General features: G+C 44.9%; 1 protein-coding gene across 1 annotated transcript; it reads right to left on the bottom strand.

Annotated features, from left to right (window-relative positions):
• Positions 1-5,401: 5,401 nt before the first annotated feature.
• DISP2 (dispatched RND transporter family member 2) lies at positions 5,402-18,939 on the bottom strand. Its single transcript, XM_066624244.1, has 8 exons — positions 18,914-18,939; positions 18,348-18,800; positions 15,156-15,185; positions 11,853-11,976; positions 11,050-11,162; positions 10,524-10,630; positions 9,886-9,983; positions 5,402-8,806 (listed from the first exon to the last, which is right to left on the bottom strand). The coding sequence occupies exons 1-8, from the start codon at positions 18,937-18,939 to the stop codon at positions 5,402-5,404; spliced, it is 4,356 nt and encodes a 1,451-aa protein (XP_066480341.1).
• Positions 18,940-22,283: the final 3,344 nt, after the last annotated feature.

Here is a 22,283-nt window from a genome sequence, read left to right as displayed (position 1 = left end):
ATCCCTAGCATGTATACACTGCTGAAAGAGAGACGCCTGCGTTGGCTTGGTCATGTCATGAGAATGGATGATGGCCGGATCCCAACTCCTCTATGGTGAACTCGTGCAAGGAAAGCGCCCTACAGGTAGACCACAGCTGCGATACAAGGACATCTGCAAGAGGGATCTGAAGGCCTTAGGAGTGGACCTCAACAGGTGGGAAACCCTGAGCGGCCCGCTTGGAGGCAGGCAGTGCAGCATGGCCTTTCCCAGTTTGAAGAGACACTTGGCCAACAGACTGAGGCAAAGAGGCAAAGAAGGAAGGGCCATAGCCAGGGAGACAGACCAGGGACAGGCTGCACTTGCTCCCGGTGTGGAAGGGATTGTCACTCCCGAATTGGCCTTTTCAGCCATACTAGACGCTGTTCCAGAACCACCGTTCAGAGCGCAATACCATAGTCTTTCGAGACTGAAGGTTGCCAACTTCATGTGAGATACAGGAAGCTGGACTAGATGGGCCTATGGCCTGATCCAGTGAGGCTTTTCTTATGTTCATTGGCATTGGAAAATTGTATAGGATTGGGTCCACAATGATTTATGGGGGGGGGGGGAAGCTTCCCATGTGGAATTTCTAAATGTTGAACACAATTGATTCTTGTTAGGCTACAGTCAGAAATAAACCAGAGCAATCCAACAGCCCAACAATCCTATCAGGAGTAAGTCCCATTAGAGTCCCAGGAAAGTGTGGGATTGGGCTGCAAATCATTACTGGGGCTGGGCCAGCTCCCTTACAAGGAAAGGCAATTACAGAGTTTGGGGCTCTTCAGTTAAAGGTGCCAGGGGGCAAGGGGGGGGACAATGACACATAATTGAGACGTACAAAATTATGTAGGGGAAGGATAGAGTGGATAGAGCAGCCATTTTCAACCACTGTGGTACACTGGTGTGCTGCAAATGGTCCCCAGGCGTGCCATGGGAATTTGGTGGAGGGTCATTTTTAGTAGGGCCGTTGGGGGATGTGAGGCCCCCACCAACAGCATGTTGTGCCTTGTCAATGGTTCAAAAACCAATGCTGTGCCTTGTCAGTGTGCCATGAGATGGAAAGGGATAGAGAGATGCTCTTTCCCCTCTCACATAACACCAGAACCAGGGGACATCCATTAAAATTGAGTGCTGAGAGAGTTAGAACAAACAAAAGAATATTTCTTTCCCTAGCGTGTAATTAGCCTGTGGAACTCCTTGCTACTCCAGGCTGTGGTGATGGCATCTGGCCTGGATGCCTTTAAAGGGGATTGGACAAATCGCTGGAGGAAAAGTCCATCACAGGTGTGGTGTGTATGTACAACCTCCTGGTTTTGGGAAGCTCCCTCAGAGTGCCAGATGCAAGGGAGCACCCCAAGATGCAGGCCTCGTGTGTGCCCTGAGGCAGCTGGTGGGCCACTGTGAAATGCAGAAGACTGGAGCGGATGGGCCCCTTTTGGCCTGATCCAGCAGTAGGGCTCTTCTTATGTTCTTGTGGCTTGCCCCCCAGATAGGCCACAGGGAGACACAGTGCCACAAACGCATACATACATGTCCCTTGCCATGCTGCAGTGGGGGGCTTGCACGCTGCTGGAGGGGCTGCTTGCGTGCTGCAGTGAAGCTCCCAGCACAACCAAGTGCTTTGCACGCACACGTGTCCCACGCAACCGTGTGCGCCCTGCTGCGAGTCTTGGGCCTGCCACTCCACGCGCACGACGGGAAAGGTGCGCACAGACGCCAAGCGCCCCCAGACGCGGTGCCCGAGCCTGGCACCGGCCAAGCCCCCGGGTCCCGGGCGGGGGGGGGGAAGCAGGGCCGGGCGGGGGGTGCGAGCCTCGCTGCAGCGAGGACCGACCTGGGCGCACCCACCCGGGACGACTCGATCTGCCCCGCGGCCCGGGCGCAGGAATCCCCGGGCAGCCACAGGGACTGGCGCCGCCGCGCGGCCTCTTCAGGCTCCGAAGACGGAAGCGATGCCTGGACAGGGCTGAGAGCTGAAGCCACGCGGGTCTACTCAGGAGCAAGCCCACGACAGTCAGCGGCACTTACTCCCAGGAAATCGTGCCTAGGACAGGACTGCAGCCTCACACTGCGATCCTAGCCACGCTTACCTGGGAGGAAGCCCCACTGACTATCATGGGGCTTACTTCTGAGTAGACTGCATAGGCTTGGGCTGTAAGGCTGCAGTCTTACCTGGGAGTAAGCCCCGTTGACTATAATGGGGCTTAATTCTGAGTAGACTGCATAGGATTGGGCTATAAGGCTGCAGTCTTAGCCACATTTATCTGGGAGTAAGCCCCATTGACTATCATGGGACTTACTTCTGAGTAGACTGCATGGGATTGGACTGTAATGCTGCAATCCTAGCCACACTTACCTGGGAGAAAGCCCCCCCCCCCCGACTATCATGGGGCTTCCTTCTGTGTAGACGTGCATAGGATTGGGCTGTAAGGCTGCACTCTGTCCTACAGAGGCTTATGCCCAGGTAAGGAAAAGGAATGTTCCCTTACTCACAGGAGACCTCGGTAATGCCCTCCCCAGTATGCCACAGCAAATTTTGGCATCACTGCATTGGCAGGAAGAGACATAGGATTGGGCTGTTACTCACATGAGCCTAGGCTGTCTGGAGGAGAAGGTTTGCCTGATACAAGGGTTTGATTCAGTTCTGGTTTAACTCTTCATTTAAAAAAAAAAAAAGCTTGCTGAAGTCCAAAGTTTCATAAACCAAATGTCAAAAGAAAAGACCCCACTAATTGTGGTTATCACTTAAATGAAATTTTTTTCAAAATCTTTTGAAATGTTCTCTTTATTTTGTCTTTTGATTTTGTCAGTGGTGTAGCTGGAGGGGGTGCAAAGTGCTAAGTTTTGCAGGCGGCCTCACCGCAACATGCAAGGAGCTCCTCTCCTTTCCCTTCGGAGTCACTCCAGGGGGAGGGGAGAGCAAAATGGAAGCATAAGCCTTCTAGGAGTGTTCCCTGGAGGCCTTCTGGGTGTATGCCTCCATTTTGCTCCCCCTGCCTGAAATGGCTCAGAAGGGGAGGGGTTGCATGCTGTGGTGAGGTTCCCTGCAAATCTTAGTGCTTTGCACTCCCTCTAGCTATGCCACTGGATTTTATCTTTATGGCAAGTACTATCCTCTGGCCCTCAGTTCTTTGGCAGCTGTAATGACAGGTAGAAGCATACTTTAAAATTATTTTAAATTCTGGTTGCACTGCTAATCCCACAACAAGGAAAATGGTTTTGTTGGTTGTGTGTTAAACATCCTTAATATGAATTTAATGTTAAAGATGACACTAAGCAACTAAGCAGAGAGGCTTAATTATTATGTTCATACTGGGTAACCATAGCAAATGGAGTAAAGCATCAGTGGACAGAAGTGTGCAGGAGTTGGACTGACAGTGTAAGGAAAAATATACTTCTTGCCTCTTCTGATTGGCTTCCATAAAAAATGATATTCTGCAAAAGGATGAGTTTCACAGTAGATTCCACCTAGGAATATGGATAAGGTACTTGGGGAAATCAAGTTCATAACTTGCCCTCTTGATCCTTGTCCATTTTGACTAGTGCTGCCCATTTAAGATGCTCTGGCCAGTTTGGTAATTAATGTATCTGTATCAGAAGGTTGTTTTCAGTTGCTTTTAAGAAGGTAGAGCAGCAGAGGATGCGGGACAGTCAATTCTTTACTACAAATATATGCCCTAGAACAGGGGTGCTCAATAGGTGGATCGCGATCTACCGGTAGATCACGAGGCAAAATGAGTAGATCGCGGAGTGCTGACCCCCCCTTCAGGTGCCTCTGGGAGGAAACACCCATTGTACTCAATGGGGCTTACTCCCAGGTAAGTGTGGCTAGGATTGCAGCCTCACAGCCTAATCCTAGGCATGTCTACTCAGGAGTAAGTCCTGTTATACTCAGTGGGGCTCAAGGTACACCAACATACATTGTACACATAAATGTTATATGTTATGATGGCGCGAACATTGTAAAAAAAACTCTGGTAGACCTCCGGGCCTTGCTGGGTTTCAAAGTAGCTCTTGAGCCAAAAAAGTGTGAGCACCCCTGCCCTAGAAACAGAGCCACAGAACCCAGAAGTGCCTCCCAGAAGCCTGAAGTGATACCACAAGAGGCGAAGACCATAGGGGGTCAGTGTTCCATGAGTAGAACAACACTGTAAATTGCAGCACTTTTTGAATGCTAAGCAGAACTAACACGGTGATGGAAGGACAGAGAGGGTTGAAAGCACTGAGGCTGAGGTTGTAATGCTGTGTACACTCTTGGGAGTAAGTAAGCCCAATACAATGGGGCTTACTTCTGAGTAAACATGCATAGGATTGTGCTGTCAGTCTTACCAAGGTCTTTGGAGGGGGCGATCCTCCCTTTCTGAATGAAGAATGCAAAAAACTCAGACTACTGACTATGAAGGCACAAAGCGTTAGCCCAGTTTAGGAAACATCATGTTTATTTGTTTTGTCAGGATATCGTTTTAACAGGTAGATGCAAAAAACCTGTGATGGTTGACAAGGGGTTCAAAATTGTAGGTTTCCTTTGATATGCAGACTTTAAAGAAAATCTTGTACAGTTTTGAATAAATCACTTTACCTTGAAAACTAATGGCTGAGGTGAAACATACTCATGGGGGAAGAGTGAACATGACATGTTTTTCTCCCTTGGGGGGAAAAAATATGTGTGATGAATTTTAAGCACACTGTGGGGATAAACAAACAAAAATGCCTCTCTCTGCCTGAATTTCGGATTTGGAGATAGATTATGTTGTATAGGAGAGGGAGCAGCTGCATTAATTCTTTGAGGACCACTGGTAAGTCCTCTCTGCTGAAAAGTATCCAAGAGATTTTTTAAAAACCCATCTGCATGTGATTCTGTTACAGAGATTTGAATGACTAATGATAAAAACAGATGTGAGTCAACTAAAAGGCTTTTTTTTGCATTGTGCAGACAACATTCAGACAATCAGTAGAAAGATCAAAGTAACTCATTGCACAGGTTCCTGGTTGGTTAGTCTAAGGTTTCCCTTTGCCTTTAAAAAACTGCCCACGTCACTGATTCCTCTAATCACATTATACCTCTTCATTGACTTGTCAGGAAAACAAACTGCACAACAGGAAATGACAAACCACTCTTGCTTGATAATCCCATAGGATAACTCAGAATATGGCACTGACTACTAGGGTGGGATATTAAAACAACTGCAGATGCAGGAGCATTTGCTTCGAATCCATATTGGATTTGCTGGCTTGGTGAAAATGTGTCCTTTTCACTTCTATCACAATATGGTTTGTTCCCTGTTCAGAAAAGGAAGCAAGGACAGCTCTGTGTACTGTCTGCTACAAGTGATATTCATCTTCTTTGCCCCTGAAATAGTGTTTGGTGGAGATTTCAGTTTCAGTATCCAGGATTCTGCACACCGGACCGTTTGATCCAAACATCAGGCATGTCCGGTTTGCTGTTTGGCAAAACAACAGGAGCCTCGCCCCCTAATCCTAACCGTGTCTTCCTCAAGCAGCTGTTTTGCTGCGATGCTGATGTGGATGTGTCAAAGACTGTCTCTCTCAGGTCCAGCCTCAGGGTATCTCTCTTTCCATTCAGGTGGCCTCTCTGGGTTGGACAGCAAGAATTGGCGGCATCTAAATGACCTGGGCAAGAGCTGGTGGATTCCACACGTTTTTTGTTGGGCTCCAAGTCGCTGAGGGAGGTCTCGTTGGAGATGTTCTGAACACTGAAAGAGCTGCCAGTGGAATAAAGGCATCTGTGAAGTTCATACAGTTCAGCTTCTGGTAGGTTACTGTTTTCTGAGGTATAGTCTGATTTTTGTTGATCGGTGTTGCTTGAACAGTGGGATTTACTGAGCAGTCCATCATCTGTGGTGCTAGCGGACTGTAGATGGTCCCAGGACTTTGGCCCGTATGTTTGACATGGACAGCCTCTGCAAAGCCTGTCGCCATGACTTTCTGCTTCAGTTCCTGAGTTACTGCTGGATTTATAAGGAGAAGATGTTTGCAAGGCAGGGCACTGACAAAGAGCAATGTGGTGCCCTCCAGTCTGCTCCAGCTTCTGCCGATCCCTTTCAAAGGAGTGGTGCATTTCCACTCGAGGGCACCTGCTGTCTTGGAGCTGAATGTCTTCAGATAAGACAGATGGGCGATTGGACAACTTGCTTGTGGAAGTGCTGTTATCGAAGCTGTCACTCAGCTTCCGGGCCAATGGCTGGAGTTCATACTGTTCGTTTGCATGGTTGGATTCCTGACCTTTTTGTAGTCGGTTCTGCTTGTCATTTCCCCCACAGGCAAATGTTCTGTTGGAACTTGGGTCATCTGAATAGTCTTTCGGGGTATGAGTGCATGGCCAAAGGATTTGTCCACAGTTCTTCTCTGGGCCAAAGAAGCAACACAAAGACTGGAAGAAAAAACTTGCAAAGCCACAACTGACACACTTGAGCATCATCATAAAAATTCCCAGCTTCCTATATGCCAGCACAGTGGCAGGCAACATGATGACCCCTGCCGAAAACAAAGCAGAGGCCCCCATGACAGTGGCACAGCTCATCTGCTTCAGGGAGAAGGCGACACGGCTCAGGCGGTCAGAATGTGGACATAAGTGGTAAGAGATGCAGTAGTTGACGGTGAAATCGATGGAGAGACCCACTGCTGCTGACACAAAGAGAGACTCCATGGCGTTGAGCTGCCATTCCAGAAGGACCAAAAGCCCAACTGTTACCAGAACCGTACCTGTAATTGCTATAATGGAGAATGTGCTAAGAAGGACATTCCAAGTGGTGAGCAACAGAACCACAAAAGAAATGGCCACCGATAAGCCCAACATGACCATCATCTCTGTGTCAGCGCTGTGCTGGAGATTGTAGAGCTCCAGTTTGCTGGTGAACCAGCCATTCTGAAGCCCCATGGGGGCTGTGTTCATCTCTTCTCTTATCCAGAGACTGATTTCATCATAGAAGGATTTGGCCTTGCTATAGTTGAAGCTGTAGTGGTGAATGGTTTGAAACTGTAGCACCAAAGCAATCAGGTTTCCCTTTTCATCAAATCGGGGACCTAGGTCGTGAATTTCTGCCTCCTCCCGGTTTTGTTCCATGATCATCATCTTGATACAGTGAAGGAAGACTTCTCTACCATACGGGAAGGAGAAATGATTGCAGCAGAAGTTGAAACTGTGGTCGCGCTTTGAGCACTGGCGGCCATCCATCCACCGGTGAAATTCTTCCATGAAACAAATGGTGGATTTTTGCTCCGGATCAGAATAGTAAAAAGTCTGATTTTTGACTTTTTGGCAAAAGTCCATAAGCCACCTTTGTGTTTCAGGGTTTTCAATTGTAAATGCAGCATCCATCACCAGAGTGCCATTGCTCCTGGGATCAAAATGGTCCCCATTGTCCACGGGGAGTATGCCCCAGACAATAGTGACCGGCATGTGCAGATCTTCTCCTTCTTCCATCCTTTCAAACATGAATTCGTTACAATATTCGGCATCATACCTCTCAAAGGGATGGCTTAACCTGAACACCTGTATAAATGACATCTCGAGAGTGGGGAGCTTCAGTCTAGGGTTCAAACAAGAAATGTAAGCACCTCCAATCGCCAAGGCAGCAAACCAGCAGATCCAGATGTAACGAAACTTGATGACCCCACAAGGAAGAACTTTTTCAAATAAGAGCTTGGAGGTTTGGCACAAGGTATTCTGAAGACTCCTGAGTACTTGATGGAAAGAGAGGATGACACTCTTGTGCCCACTGTTATTCCAGTAACTGTCTGGTTTATAAATGCAGTTCCTTGCTATGTACCGTTCGTACAGCACAACAGAGGAAGGAAGCCATGTCAACAGGAATGCCAAGTTCACCAAGACGGAAGTACCCATGTAGATGGCAAAGCAGCGGATGGCAATGATGTTGCTCATGTAGCCAGTGTAGAAAGCAGCACCAGTTGTCAGACAAGAAGCCAGCACGAGATACCCAAAATGATGCATGGTTAGTCGTACCCACTGCAGGAGGCCAGCAGAAGGGTTCTGGCTCTTGCTAAGGTTCCAAAGGTCCAAGAAGACAAAAGTATGGTTGGCACAAATACTGCTGAGAAATATGACCGCTGCCAGGTTTACAAAAGGGAAGTAGGCAAATCTGAAGGCCACCTTGTACAAGAAGTAGGAAATCATCAAGGTCCCAAAGACGATCATTAAGACGATAAACGTAATAAAGATCGAACGTGAATAAAAAAACATGCTTAGAAATATGGTCAGTATTGCCATGACTGGGTACATGGTATCCAGTAAAAGGTAGTGCTGGAATAATTTCTGCTTAAGGCCCAGATCCATTCCAGTGATGGTCGTGTAATTATCAAACAAGTCCCATGACTCAAGATTGTTCAGGTAGATCCCCATCATGGAGGCCCCCTTCACTGTGGGCAAAAACAGCAAGCTGTATTTCAGGGTTGGCACTTGGTACCCAACTGTCTGTGGGCTGAGAAAATCTCGGTCAACTAAAAAATGGAGCAGTTGGTAAACCGCATGGAACCGAGTGCATTTTTCTGGGATTTTGGAACACTGTGCATGTTTCTCTCGTTCAGTCTTGGGACCGATGCAGGGAGGAACCAGGATACCCTTGTGGTAGTCAGGGGCACAAGAACGAAGGAGGGCAAGGGTGTGGGTCACGTCGGCTTGTGTGATCTCCAAACAAGAGGATCGGTTGTACAGGGCAGCAATATAGTTTCCAAGAGACCAACTTGGACAGCACTCATTAGCTTCAGTGCGTTGACAGAGATTCCCAAACTGAGCATGTGAACGGATCTGGAAAACAGAGGAAAAAAATGAATTAGGTTTGTCCAAATTCCTCTTCCACTTCTGTTTTATCCACTTTGCTTATCTTTATCTCTGACAGTGACCTCCTGCTCTGTGAATCTATGGCTCTATAAGGCTCTCTTTCTACTATCATAATGTTAATATGTTGGGTTTGGCAACTGGGAGCCCACAAACACAATCCACGCCACTTCTGTCTTCCTTTTTCAATACCGGAAAGAAATGGAAAGAGTAGAAGAGATGTGTAAAACACATCACCAGTTGAAGTTGGCATCATTTGGCATCCCATTTCAGGTGCCAGGAGGTCTTGGGACAACCCTTGTTTCCTAGGTTAAGATTAATTAATGAAATGATGACATTTTTTGCTGCTTCATCTACTCATGTATTGGAGTCAGTGGCGTTGCTAGGGGGTGTGGGCCATACTGTAAGAAGCACATGGGGGGGGTGACACTACTACCAGCCAAAAAATTTTAAATCTTGATATTTTCGATAATGCCATAAGACCATCACATTATGGATCATTTGATGTGTATTTTCATGCAGAATGCAATGGAGCAAACTGTGGTGAAATATCTCTATTCTATCAAAAGTTATAGCCAAAAAACCAGCAAGGGGTGGGGGGCTGAAGCATCAACATGCCCATCGCCCAGAGCATGGCCTCACCCACTGCATGGGAGGAGGTCCATCAAAGGGGTTAAGCACTGGCTTCTTGCACCAGGTGATGCAAACCCTAATGACACCACTGATAGGAGTATGCATTCTTGTTTGGCTCAAGCTCTTTTTCATACTGTTGTGTTTCTTACGCTTCATCTTTCGAGTTTTGTACCTGCTTTTCCATCTAGCAGCAAGTTAGTTCCATTATTTCTGCCCCCTGTAATGTTTAGTACAGGGCAACAGAATGCAGTGTAAAATGATACATGAAGATACATGATACACTGAAGATCTCTCTCTCTCTCTCTCTCTCTCACACACACACACACACACACACACACACACACACAGAAATATTAACTTGGAATGAAACAAGCCAGGGAAATAATTGTGCATGTATTAACTCCATCGGAACGAACCTTGTCTTGTTCCATTTGGCACATGGACTGTATTGCTGGCAGGTTCCACAAGCTCCCAGCAGTTGTGGACATAAATACCAGCTGAGAATAACTCTTCCCTAAAGTCAAAACAAAGTACATGTAGTTACATAAGAGTGGAGAAATCTGACAAACTGTTTGTGGTATTTACTGCATGAGAAGAAGAAAAAGTATTGTACAGACTGCTTCCACTGACCTTGTATAACTCTCCTTTGGGGAGATGTAACTGAATGGATAAATAAATAGGATACTGTCTGCTAAAGTACTGCTTAGTATGTTCAGTTACCTAATCTTACAGCACAATCCTATATGGCTGTTATGATGGCAGGTCCCCTATGACAGCAGACCCCCCACACTAGTGCCAGAACACTATGCCGGTCCAGATGAGGTGGTGGAGGTGGCGGTTCATGAGAAGTATTGGTGAGGATTGGTGTGGGGATCAGGTCGAACCAAGGGCATGTCAAGGGCCGGCCAGGGTGGATCTCGATGGTAGGGGATATTGGATGAATATATAGAATACTGGACCTCAGTTGTGCAGGTTTTGGAAGCCACCCCATGCAAATAAACTTCCCCATTTGTTTATTTCATATTTCATGGGCCAATTCCAAGACATTGCTTACCTGGAGGACCACAAAAGAAACCATCCTTCTCATAGTCCGGCTCCACCATCCTCCTTATTCTCATTTCTCGTTCACCTTGTCCTCTGTTCATGCCCAAGTCCCCATAGCTAACAAAAGGAACAATATTATCCTTCATGAACTCCTTCAACTGAGCATCTACCTGCAACTTCTCTAGCTTTTATTGTTCATGGCTATACATCTGGCCTCTCCTTCTCTTGCCCATTTTCTCCTGCCATTCCTGCTGCCTTTTCTTTCCTGCACAGTCAAAATTTGGATTGCAATCTTGGATCATTAACTTTGTTCTCTGCTTATGTTACTCTATAAGTATCATCTATACTGATGGTGCTGTATAATATACTGAGGGTCATTGGTCACCTAGGTTAATTATATGTGTGGGATTTTTCCAACAGTTGGCTGCATTACTGTGCAATAATATGATAGATTATTACCCTTCTCCCCTTTTTGGTAACTAAATAATTGCGCAAGTTTGAGCCCTGCCACCCATTCAATAAAACCAATAATTTACCTGTTATCAGTATAGGGAGAAAAAGAGAGAGTCTTTTTATAGCCTGTATGGCTTTTGATATTCTTCCACACAGTGAGCTTTCTGCCCAAGTCTGTGTCTCGTGGCTCAAATCCCTATTTACAAGAAAAAAGATTTAAGACTTTACACTGTGGCATTTAAAAAGAAACAAACAAAACAAACCACATGACATGATAAATCTGATGAGGGTAATTTCAAAAAAGTTCTATAGCCATGAAGATGGAATGATTGACACTGAAGAAATCACCTACGTCTGCCCCAGGTTCTTTTAATAAGATTAAATCTTAACATTAGATTTTTCAAGACATCTTTTGGAGTTCCCATTACTGGCAATGAGACTGAATGAATTCCCATTCATTTCATTTCAGCACGCAGACAACTCCCATTCATTCCAACAGGACTGGTTGGAGAACATCCAGCAAACTGAGCCCAATGTATGTAGTCTGGGTGTAAGCCCCTTACACTAGAAAAGTCCAGAACATTAATAAGGGCAGAAATATTCGATAAGTTCTAAAAATCTGCAAGACTGAAGTTTGTCTTTACTTTTTATATGTTTCAAGGATGTGTTATTGGTGGCCAGCTGGAAGAAGAAATCACATTGGACATCCAGAATATTGGTCAAAAGCACACCAAAACGTGAGATGATTTATTTTGAAATTAATAAAAACATGTTACTGAGATAATATGGGGAAGGAGACTAACACCAACTCCCAACGCTTACCATCCCATGGTATACCCAGTGGAAAAAGTTGGGCAAACGTTTGTAATCAAATAAATGAACTCACCATCCAGGGCTCAGAAAAATCTGGCAGATTTCCAACCAGCAAGCCCACCAGTGTACAGATCACGACAGTCACCGAACAGAGAACCAAGACAGTCACGGGCCACTCTGCAATCACCTGGGAAAAACTGGAACGAGCAAGAGACAAACAAGCAACTACTATCCACTGAATCTCTCTTTCTCTAATTTCTTATTGCATCTGTCTGTTTTCTATCGAAAGCCTGGCAAGGGCTCAAAATGTTTTTGTTCCATCTTGCATTTGTGTGATGTGTTGTTGTCTGTCCCCTGACAGACATCTATAGCCATGGCCTCTGACAGTCAATTGATCTATAGCAGTGATTTGGTTTAAACCAGTGATTTTCCACCTTTTCCACCTCAGGGTATGGTCAAGGCACACCACCAGTTTTTTGACAACTGACAAGGCACACCATGCTGCCAGTGGGGGCTCACATTGGCCCTATTAATAAATGACTTTCCCCCAAATTTCTGTGGCACACCTGTGGACCACTCGCAGCACACCAGTGTGACATGGCACAGTGGTTGAAAATTGCTGGTTTAAACAGTTGTCCTCCTCCAAGATGTTTTCCCCTTTTGATTTTTAAAATATTGTTTTATATATTGTACATTTTAAATCTTGAATTGTGAGCTGCCTTGAACATTTGCTCTGGCAAAGGAAGGGCGGGATGCAAAATAAATAGAATCAGGAGGACTTCTTTCTTCTTATGTTGGCTGTTAAAAATCTCCCTGAAAGGTAGACTAATAGATGATGCAATCGATCAGAAGACTGGTGATTGGGCTGTTTTCTTTCCTGAAATCCCCCCAGCTGCTGTTAGCCCCACTCAGTAAAAAAGAGACAGGCACAAAATAGCAATCTGTGCCCCCCCCCCCCATGCACTAGGCTAATAACTTGGGGGAATTTTCATCAGGAAAACAGCACAGGTAAGGAAAGGGTTAAACCCCCTCCCCCACTGCTGCTAATCTGCTCAAAATTAGAGCCTCCCTATTTCATCTCCTGTGTCATGTCAGTTTTGGTCTTTGGACATACCAATCTGTAGCTTCACTAACACCCATTCTGAAGAAACAATTGCCCACAATTGTGACGTTTGATAATATCCTCAGACCAGGTGATAAGTTAAAAAAAAATGATACCCTGTGTGTTGAAAGCTAGCATGTCAGCTAGCACACCCTTCTCCCTGACTTGCTAGTTATTAATACAAAGAAAAGTGTTTTTGTTTTTTTTAAAAAAACTGGTGTAACATTCAGATAGCATTCAAACACCGATGGCCCAATCCTGTCCCCACCATCTTCCACCATGCAGCAGAGCTGATGGAGCACCTGCTGCATGTAGTGGTGGAGGTGGTGAGATCAGACAGGCCAGCAAGAAGCAGGTAAAAATGTCTTAGCTCTTAGCTTAGGTCATCTTGTTGCCAATTGTGTCTCCTCAGGCTCCTGCCAGCTATTTTGTTGGTGTAAGTTTGAGGAGAGGCAGGGGTTGGGCTGGGCTGGGCTAGAAAAACGGGAATAGGATCCAGGTGCAGGGTGCTGCTATCGAGATCCATCCACTCCAGCCTGTTCTCCGTCCCCAGCTGTCCCTCCTCCTCGCTCTGAACATCCCTTGAACTGCCCGCAACCCACCCTGCCACCAATGTACCTAATCTGATGTGGGGCAGGTCCACTGGTGGGGGGTGCATGGAGCTGCTAGCTGTTTGCACCTTTGTCTCCGACACACATGGCAGCAGCATATCATTTACGTTGCCACTGCAGCCGTTATGACAGCAGAATGCAAGATCCACTGTTGTAAACTGCCCGAAGGATTGGGCCATCAGTCTCCTGCTTGTAGTCTGAAGTGGGAAAGTCTCAGGAGGAGGAATGGACTGTCTGCTTTTTCTGAAATGTAGTATGGCTCTTGATTATCAGTTCCAGGTGTGCTAGTTTTCTATGTGCAGGGAATAGATTGCATTGAATGACTGTTTCAAGTCCCTCTGCTTTCAGCAGAATTTCTCCATTAATTCTTGTTTCACACCACATTTGAAAGGCAGGTACCTTGGTACTGAACTCAACGGGACTTACTTCTGAGTAGTCTCATAGGATAGTCTGCATAGGATTGTGGATGCAAGGCTACAATCCTATACACTTTGGAACAAGATCCACCGAACACAGTAGGGTTTACCTCTGAATAAACATGCATAGAATTGTGCCCTAAGTTGGGAACTTCTTTTGTACCGGTCACCCCCATCCTGATACTATGTAGTATTTTAAAGTGTCTCTTATAATTTTTTTTTTGTTATGTGAGCCACTTTTACCATTTGAAATGAAAAGGTGGTATATTAGGTACCCCTAATAAATGAATTGAACTCCCTGGTCCATGTTTCTTTGATGTACATGGGATGAAAAAAAGAACATGCAGCCATTGCACACATTTTGGTGTAGATGATCATGCTATTATTTTTATTTTGTAACATGCAGAGAAGTATAACATGCTCAATGTGCAAGTAAGTGATGTGCAAAAGGACGCCACGCATGAAGTGAATACCTTAATTCAAATGTCATGTGTGAAGTCACTCTTAGAGCCCAATCCTAAGCATATCTACTCAGAAGCAGTGGCGTCACTGGGGTTTGAGTCACCTGGTGTGGAAGGCCAGTGTGTCACCCTCGTGTTGGACCTCCTCCCATGCAGTGGGTGGGGCAACACCCTGAGTGGTGGGCGTGGTGATGTACATTGCCCTGCCCCCCTGGTTTTTTGGCTGTAACCTTTGATAGAATAGAGATATTTCAACAGAATAGAGATATTTCAACGTGGTTTGTTTCATTGCATTATGCATGAAATTATGCATCAAATGATATATAATATGATGGTGTTATTTGAAAATAACATGATTTAAAATTTTTTGGCCAGTAGTGATGTCACCTCCCTGTGCAGCCCACACCCCCCTAGTGACGCCACTGCTCAGAAGTAAGTCCCATTATAGTCAATGAGGCTTACTCCCAGGCAAGTATGAAGAGGATTGCAACCTGAGTATCATAGTCCAGAGAAAGGAGCAGCCAATGACCAGCCAAAAGCAACCACTATCTGAGGAAAGCTACATGGACTATGCAGCCTTTCCTGAGAGTACATCTGTTGTAAAATGGATCAAAGAAAAAAAATCCACACAGACAGGAAGCCTTAATGAGGAACCATGAACCCTCTAATGTAGCTGCAGCTCTTTGCCTGCCTGGGATGTCACCAAGAATAATACATTGTCTCGTTCCTAATAGCAGGGTATGCAAAGAAGAAATGATAATAGGGATGTGATTGATCTTAACCTACCTCTTTGGCATCCTGAACACTTTGTCATGTCTGTGGGGAGAAAGATATTCGTTGGCTTATTAATTCCATGCCAAGCCAGAGTTCTCTGTTAATAGGAGTGTTAATCCTTCCGGGCAGGCAGAGTACAGAATTGGAGCTCTATGATGCAGTGGCAGCTGATGCAAGCTAATGAGCATGGTGAGGCTGGCAGCGGTTTGGGGATTCTGGGCTTCAAGGTTGACCCTTGTGGTTATTTATGGGCGAATGCTGCAATATCTACAATGAATATCTTTTGTCTGCCTTTCTTTCTCAAATGTAGTGAGGTTCCCCCCCCCCCCCGTTGCCAGTTAGGCACTGATCTTGATAATTGCTGTGGATAATGGTGCATGGTTGGAGTTATTTGGACTCTTAGAATAATCCCCCAAAGGCTGCCTGTGGAGACAAAGCACTAATCTCTTGGTGTCCTGCTTTGAGCAGTATAGAAAATTCTGCTTCCAAGGTCTCAAATTTCATCTTTTCTCTGAGGATTAGCAAATGCAGTGCCGTAGCTAGAGGGGGTGCAAAGTACTAAGTTTTGCAAGCAGCCCTTCCCCCTCCCCTTTGGAGCCATTCTGGGCAGGGGGGAGAAAAATGGAGGCATTTGCCTCTGTTTTGTTCCCCCCACCCAGAATGGCTCGGGAGGGGAGGGCCACTTGCATGCTGTGCTAAGGGTCTCTGAAAAACCCCCTCTAGCTACACCACTGAACAAATGATTCTTTCCTTGAGTTGTTCTGCTCAGGACAGTTTACTGGCTGTCTGAATACGTCACCTCAACAGGTCAAGGAATCTGCAGAGCTTCACTCTGACAGAGGACCTCATGCAGCCTTTCAAGTGAGAACTGAAATTACGTTTTGCACACATTCAAAATTCATCCACATTTTAGAGCTCAGATTTGATTTATAACCACATTTTTGAATAACCACATTTTGCTTCAGTTATTCAAATTTGAGGGTAACATAAAATATAAAGCATAATCCAGTCTATGTCCTATATAAAGCAATGTACTCATGCAACCCCTTACATGACATAGTTCTGCATACCAGCTGGAAGGCCTATGGGATGAAAGAGTTAATGACTGGAGAATTATATGTGAAAAGCAAAATGTGGGAGGGAGAGGGAAGTGGAGTCAGATTGGATGGTGGACTTCATAGTCCATAATCCTCAGCATTTGTATAGGGCTTTTGGAGTATGCAAAGCTCATACGGGTAGTCTTGAGGTTTTCTCTCCAGTTGTTGGTGGCACATAAATACTGCAAATGAATATCCATTGGCCAAATTCAATAACTGCACATTTTTTTAGAAGACAAATAACCAATAGCAGTAAGAATAGGGAATGATGAAATCTCCTACACTGAATTTTGAGAACATCAGTTAGCATTTTGGCAAGCAAGTTTGAATCAGGAGAATTTGCAAAACAATCCACTCCCCCCAGCCCCCCCCCCCAAAAACACACAAAGCTCTCTGCTTGTAAAACTGGAAAAGAAAATTCAGATAGGAAGCTGCCTTATACTGAGTTCACCTCTACTGGTGAACTCTACCCCAGCTCTGTCTACACTGGCTGGCAGATGCTCGCTAGAGTTTAGATGGGGGTCCTTTCCAAGTTTCCTTGGCAATGCCAAGGATTGAGCTTGGGAGAATTTATATGCAAAGAAGTTGCTGACTATAAATGGGTCACATTGCACATGACTTTTGAAAGACCTAGTTGACCTTTCTGGAATTGGTCCTGTCTCTAAAATGTCATGAAAATGTCATTGTTGGGCTAAAATGCGCTAGCATTTCTTGCAGAGAAAACACATGACAAGCAAAAGGGCAGGCAAGGCTTGTGAGAGACTACATCTCCTCTAAATGGTGGTGTTCTTAAAACTTTTTATTTTATTTTTTCACATATTTCATTTTTTTGCCAAGGAGGAAAAGTGCAGAAAGTGGTGTTATGTGTTTTTATTACAAGGGTGCATTTTATAAATTATAATTATAAATTATAATAGCTTTGAAAATGTACTAGGTAGGTGATATAAGTGGTGTAGTGTCAGCAGCTGCAATCACAGCCATTATCCATGCACCCCCATCCAGCCTATTATTTTTAAATTTTTATTTTTTTGCAGATTTTGGGTTTTTTTGTTCTTTGTTTTTCTACAAAACTGAGAAGGCTTTTTTTTTTTTTTAAAAAACAAACAAAAAAAAAACCTCTGCCTCTAAGACAGCTGCATGTATTCGTGCAATTCAGGTGTGACATTTTCATTACTATTTAGGAGCAGGTTCAACTCCCAAAAGTGCACTTGAACTGACTTGAAGCCAAACTGGGGATCATTAAGTTTCATCTAGTCAGGTAGTTCAAAGTCAGAGTCAAAATAAAGGCTCTAATAAAGGAGAAAGGAAGAGAAAAGAGGGAAGACTCTGATAGAATGAGCTACCTGTAACACACCCAGACCTATAACTGTCCGACAGGGCCCTTTCATCCATCCCAAGACAGGGAATCCAGGTTGGTCATTCAAAAAGTTCCTGAGAGCATGCCTAAAGCAACCCCACTTCCTTACTGAGTGCCATACAGTCATAGTCATAGACTTTCAACACTTTGCTCTTTCAACTGCTTTAAATTACAACCACATTTCAAATATTGTCTACATGTTTTCCTTTTTCGTCCAATTTCATCCAACCTTCCATGATGTCCGTCAATGTTCTTATGATTATTTTTCTTTTATTTCTGTTTGTTTAGGTTTCACACGCATTTGCATATGTGACATAATTAGTTACTGACATTTTTCACTGGCCAAAATAAATTGACAGGCTAAATAAGGCTCTATTTTGCCATTCATCCATTTTTGACTTTCATCCATGCTCTGGTCCCTAATCAGATGAAACTGCAAGGTACTGCTGTAAGTGTATGATTCACAAATTTGCAAAAAAAAAATATCTTGGGTTCAAATGAAACATTGATAAGTGCTTGGCTCAGACATGCTGAGTTTTCTTTTATTCAGGAGCAGTCACCAGGAGTGGATTGGGACCGTGCTATAAGGGAGAGAGGTGCTTTAACCCAATCCCCGCCATGGACCTAAACTGGATCAGTGCCTTCCACTGGGTGAAGTATGTTCAGGAACGAAAGCCCCCTTGGCATGGGGGAAAAATTTCCCCCAGGTAAATAGCAGGAAGGTATTCCATTGCAGGGATTTGTTCTTACCTGACAGTTACAATGTGGTGTTGCACTGGGCGTAACTGCTGTTGCTCTCGTGACCATTGTTTCCATCTACTTTCAGTGGTCTCATGCTGGGGAGTTGGTGATGAATCCCCACTGGAGGGGTGGGAGCACAAAGTCGCTCTTTCCCCATGCCCTGGCAGAGGGGGCAAAGCATAGCTGCTCCTGGTTTCTTGCTGGTTGCAGTGATAATATAGGTGAGGCTGAAAAGAGTCCTGGGAGCCCGACGGCACCTGACCGTTGGATCGAGTGGAAATGGGTGCATGTAGATGAGTGGAAGAGGGCTGATGGTACCTTCCTGAGCCAGGAGAAGTATCAATTGGGCAGTGATGGACTGGACATCTCATTTCCCAGGAAACTCCACTGTGGCTGGGCTCGGTTTTCCTGATGTCTGGCACGTTAAGACAGGTTTGACAAGGTTCCGGGTTTATTTTCTCTCTGTAAGAAGAAAAGAGGTGCATTTATGTGAAGTCTCAATGGGATCATTACCTGCACTGTAGACACTCCTCTTAGACTACAGCATGGGTCCGGCTGTAGTGCAAGAGACCTACCCTTTAACATGAGCAGGGAAATCCATGTTTGTGTAATATACTGTTACAATGGAAATATGCATCAGTGGTCTGTTGAGCTAGGTGTCCACTGACACATTTAGGTTAATATTGTCTCTGTAGCAGCTCTCTAGGGTTTCAGATAGGGAGGGGCCTTTCTCAGTCCTGTCTTGGACTGAGATGCCAGAAACTGAACTGGAGACCCTCTGCATGCAAAGTATGTGCTCTGCAGATGTGAGCTACACCTTCTCCCCTTGTGAAAGCATCTTAAAAAACTGAAGGGGGAGATAGAGGGCCATGGGACTCCAACTGTTGATAAGACGGTTATTAGAAGATATCAGCTTTTTCTTTATCCAGGGCTGTAGTTCAGTGACCCTACCTGTACAGAATCCGATACATAATCTGAAAGCAAATGCGGTCCTTGAATTCCGACCTGCAGTGGCATAGCTAGAGGGGGGTGCAAAGCAGTAAGTCTTGCAGGAAGCCTCACGCAGTGTGCAAGGGGTCCCTGTCCCTCCCCTTCAGAGCCATTCCAAGCACGGGGAGCCATTGTCTCCCTGTTTTGCTCCCCCTGCCTGGAATAGCTCTGAAGGGGAGGGGGAGGGATCTCTTACACGCTGCAGTGAAGCTCCCTGCAAAACGTAGTGCTACGCCACTGCCTAAGCGTATCATTATAATGATTATGGCCACTGGAAAAGTAATTCAGCTAATGCATTTTCTTGCACCCACGGATGAGCGTGCCTGCAGATTTAGAGTTACTTAATGTATTTCCTGATGAGATCCAGTCTCGTTCATGAATCTGTAATAATATTATTAGAAGTATTGAAGGTGATGGAATATGGCAAGATAATCAGCTTATAATGAATATATTGGTTGCAGCCAATAGTTTGCTAGGCAACCATGGGAAACTTGACACTATACTGCTGAGATAGAATGGTTAAGTAAGCTTTGATCCATAGCAGAAATAGGGGGTGGGGAAGCACAATGATGTACAATTATCCATGTTAAGAGCTAGGGGTTTACATTTAAGAGATTTTAAAGGAAATTGGCTTTTGAGTAATTTTTGGAAGGCAAATAATATAACGCTTTAGATTCCTGATCATGTATTGTCAGCTTGGCAAAGTTTTATTTTGCAAACTATGGGCATATATTTATAAAATATATAGTTTAAAGCATCTTTAAAACAAGCTGCTGATCCTTATGTTTGCGAGTGCACATTTGAAAACATGGAAACAGTCTGCTATGTCTCTGTGTGTATGTCTCCCCTCCCACCCATCCGGGCTTGGAGTTATATTCTCTCATGCATGCTCCATATATCTCCACAGTTCTTCAGCCCACAGGCCCTTCACTTTCCTGTGCTTTCCCGCAGGGCTGGCCCATCCATGAAGCTGACTGAGGTGGCCGCTTCAGGTCTCAGATGGGCAGTGTGGGGGGGGGGGAGCTCCACTTCCACCCTCCCACTTGCCTGTAGTGTTCCTTCTCCTCCTACTACTCCATGGACTGGAAAAGGAAGAGGGAAATGAAGCAAAGGAGGAGGTGAGGAAGAGACCCCTAGAGGACACCCCCCCCCCGTCTTCCTTTCCCAGTTTCCTTCTTTTCCAACCCAGGGAGTAGGAGGAGCAGAGGTTGGTGCATTACTAGGTAAAGGGGGCAGTATATGGAGTGCTGCTCGGGGTACTAGAAGATCTCGGGCTGACCTTGCTTTTCTTCTTGACTCTGCCTTGCTTCTTGTCAACATTTTACTCTCTCAGTGGTTTGGAAACATCTTGTGAACACCAAGTGTAAATCTTCAAGTACAGTATTTGTATTTTTCTCTGCAGAAAACTGTCCTCTTTGCTCTTCAATTTTTCAGCCACCACATCATTTTTAATCATCTTCTCTTAAACCCATTCAACTACATGGGAACAAAAATCTTACTTCCTTTATTGTTTGTTCTCCCCATACCCACAGCATGACCCACATCTTGGCAGAAATTCAAAATGGCCCGTTATTGCAGCAACTGTTACCCTGCACATGCCCGATCTTGTCTGATCTGGGAAGCTAAGCAGGGTCAGGCCTGGTTAGTACTTGGATGGGAGACCGCCCAGGAATACCGGGTGCTGTAGGCTTATACCATAGTCTTTCGAGACTGAAGGTTGCCAACCATCTCCCTATACTGAACACTATTTCCCAATCTCGTCTGATCTGGGAAGCTAAGCAGGGTCAGGCCTGGTTAGTACTTGGATGGGAGACCGCTGGGAATACCGGGTGCTGTAGGCTTATACCATAGTCTTTCGAGACTGAAGGTTGCCAACCGTGTCTAGTTCTAAGGAGTCAGCACAGCAAATTGAGTAGCTCATAATAATGTTAATATTTAAAATGTTGTTAAAATACTGTTAATAAATACTGTTAATAATAATCCCAGGCACTAGGGCTCTGGACCCAGATAAATAAAAGACCTCAACCGGCTAAATTTATTTTTCATGTTAGCAAGCAGAGAATTCTCACCCCTTCCCTTTGCCTCATGGTGCCCAGAAATGAGAGTACATGGAGGTTAGCAGAAGTAGGTTTCTTTCTGATGGAAGGTGTACTATGTGAGCATATTTTATCATTCTAATGAATGGTTATCCTGCCTTTCCTTCAGGGCAGCTAACATTCAGAAACCCATAAAATACATATAGGCCACAATCCTAACCCCTTATGTCAGTGCTTTCCAGCACTGGCATAGCGGTGCCAATGGGGCGTGTGCTGCATCCTGCAGTTGGGTGTCACTCACGGAGGCCTCCTCAAAGTAAGGGAATGTTTGTTCCCTTGCCTCAGAGCTGCATTGCCCTTAAGTCAGTGCTGGAAATCACTGACATAAGGGGTTAGGATTGCACCCATAATCACCTAAAATCAACATTACACAATAATACCCATAGCACCAAAGCTTCATTCATACATAAATATTGTCATGCAGCGATTGACAATTTAATTTAGGCACTGTCCCATTTTTCATAAACTTGGAATGTAGCTTATGCTGACTCTCAATTTTAGTAGCAAAATTTTTTGTTTGGGACGTCTTGCCAAGTATTGATGTCTCCTAGATATATTCACCTGCTGTCTACAATCTTGAGTTGCAGGCCCCAAGTTAAAACTGTTTTATTTGCCCAACCTGTTACTGAACAGACAGGTGATATTTACTATTGCTAATTGAATTTTACCTTGATTTTTTTTAGGGCTGTGTGTTTCTGTTGGAGTTTATTGTCGCTCTGCTGCTTTTCTGCTGTTTTATCAATTTTGTGTTTGCTTTTGATAATGATTGTTAATCATGTCTCATATTTGTAAATGTTCTATCTCTTTCATTGAAATCAACCACGCGGATTTTTTAAAGTAAAGACAGAGCAAATACATA

This window comes from Tiliqua scincoides, chromosome 1, assembly GCF_035046505.1.
Source record: "Tiliqua scincoides isolate rTilSci1 chromosome 1, rTilSci1.hap2, whole genome shotgun sequence".
NCBI classification, from domain to species: domain Eukaryota; kingdom Metazoa; phylum Chordata; class Lepidosauria; order Squamata; family Scincidae; genus Tiliqua; species Tiliqua scincoides.
Note: the sequence above shows the minus strand (reverse complement) of the source record. Positions and strands in the feature narration are given on the sequence as shown.

What these genes read in the sequence shown, in the direction of transcription:
- DISP2 (XM_066624244.1), bottom strand. Translation starts at nt 18,939, where the DNA reads ATGGATTTCCCTGCTCATGTTAAAGG. An exon ending in TTTCTTTTGTGGTCCTCCAG is followed by an intron (nt 9,984 to 10,523) that starts GTAAGCAATGTC and finishes TTTTGACTTTAG; the next exon opens with GGAAGAGTTATTCTCAGCTG. An exon ending in GCCAAATGGAACAAGACAAG is followed by an intron (nt 8,807 to 9,885) that starts GTTCGTTCCGAT and finishes TCTGTTTTCCAG; the next exon opens with ATCCGTTCACATGCTCAGTT.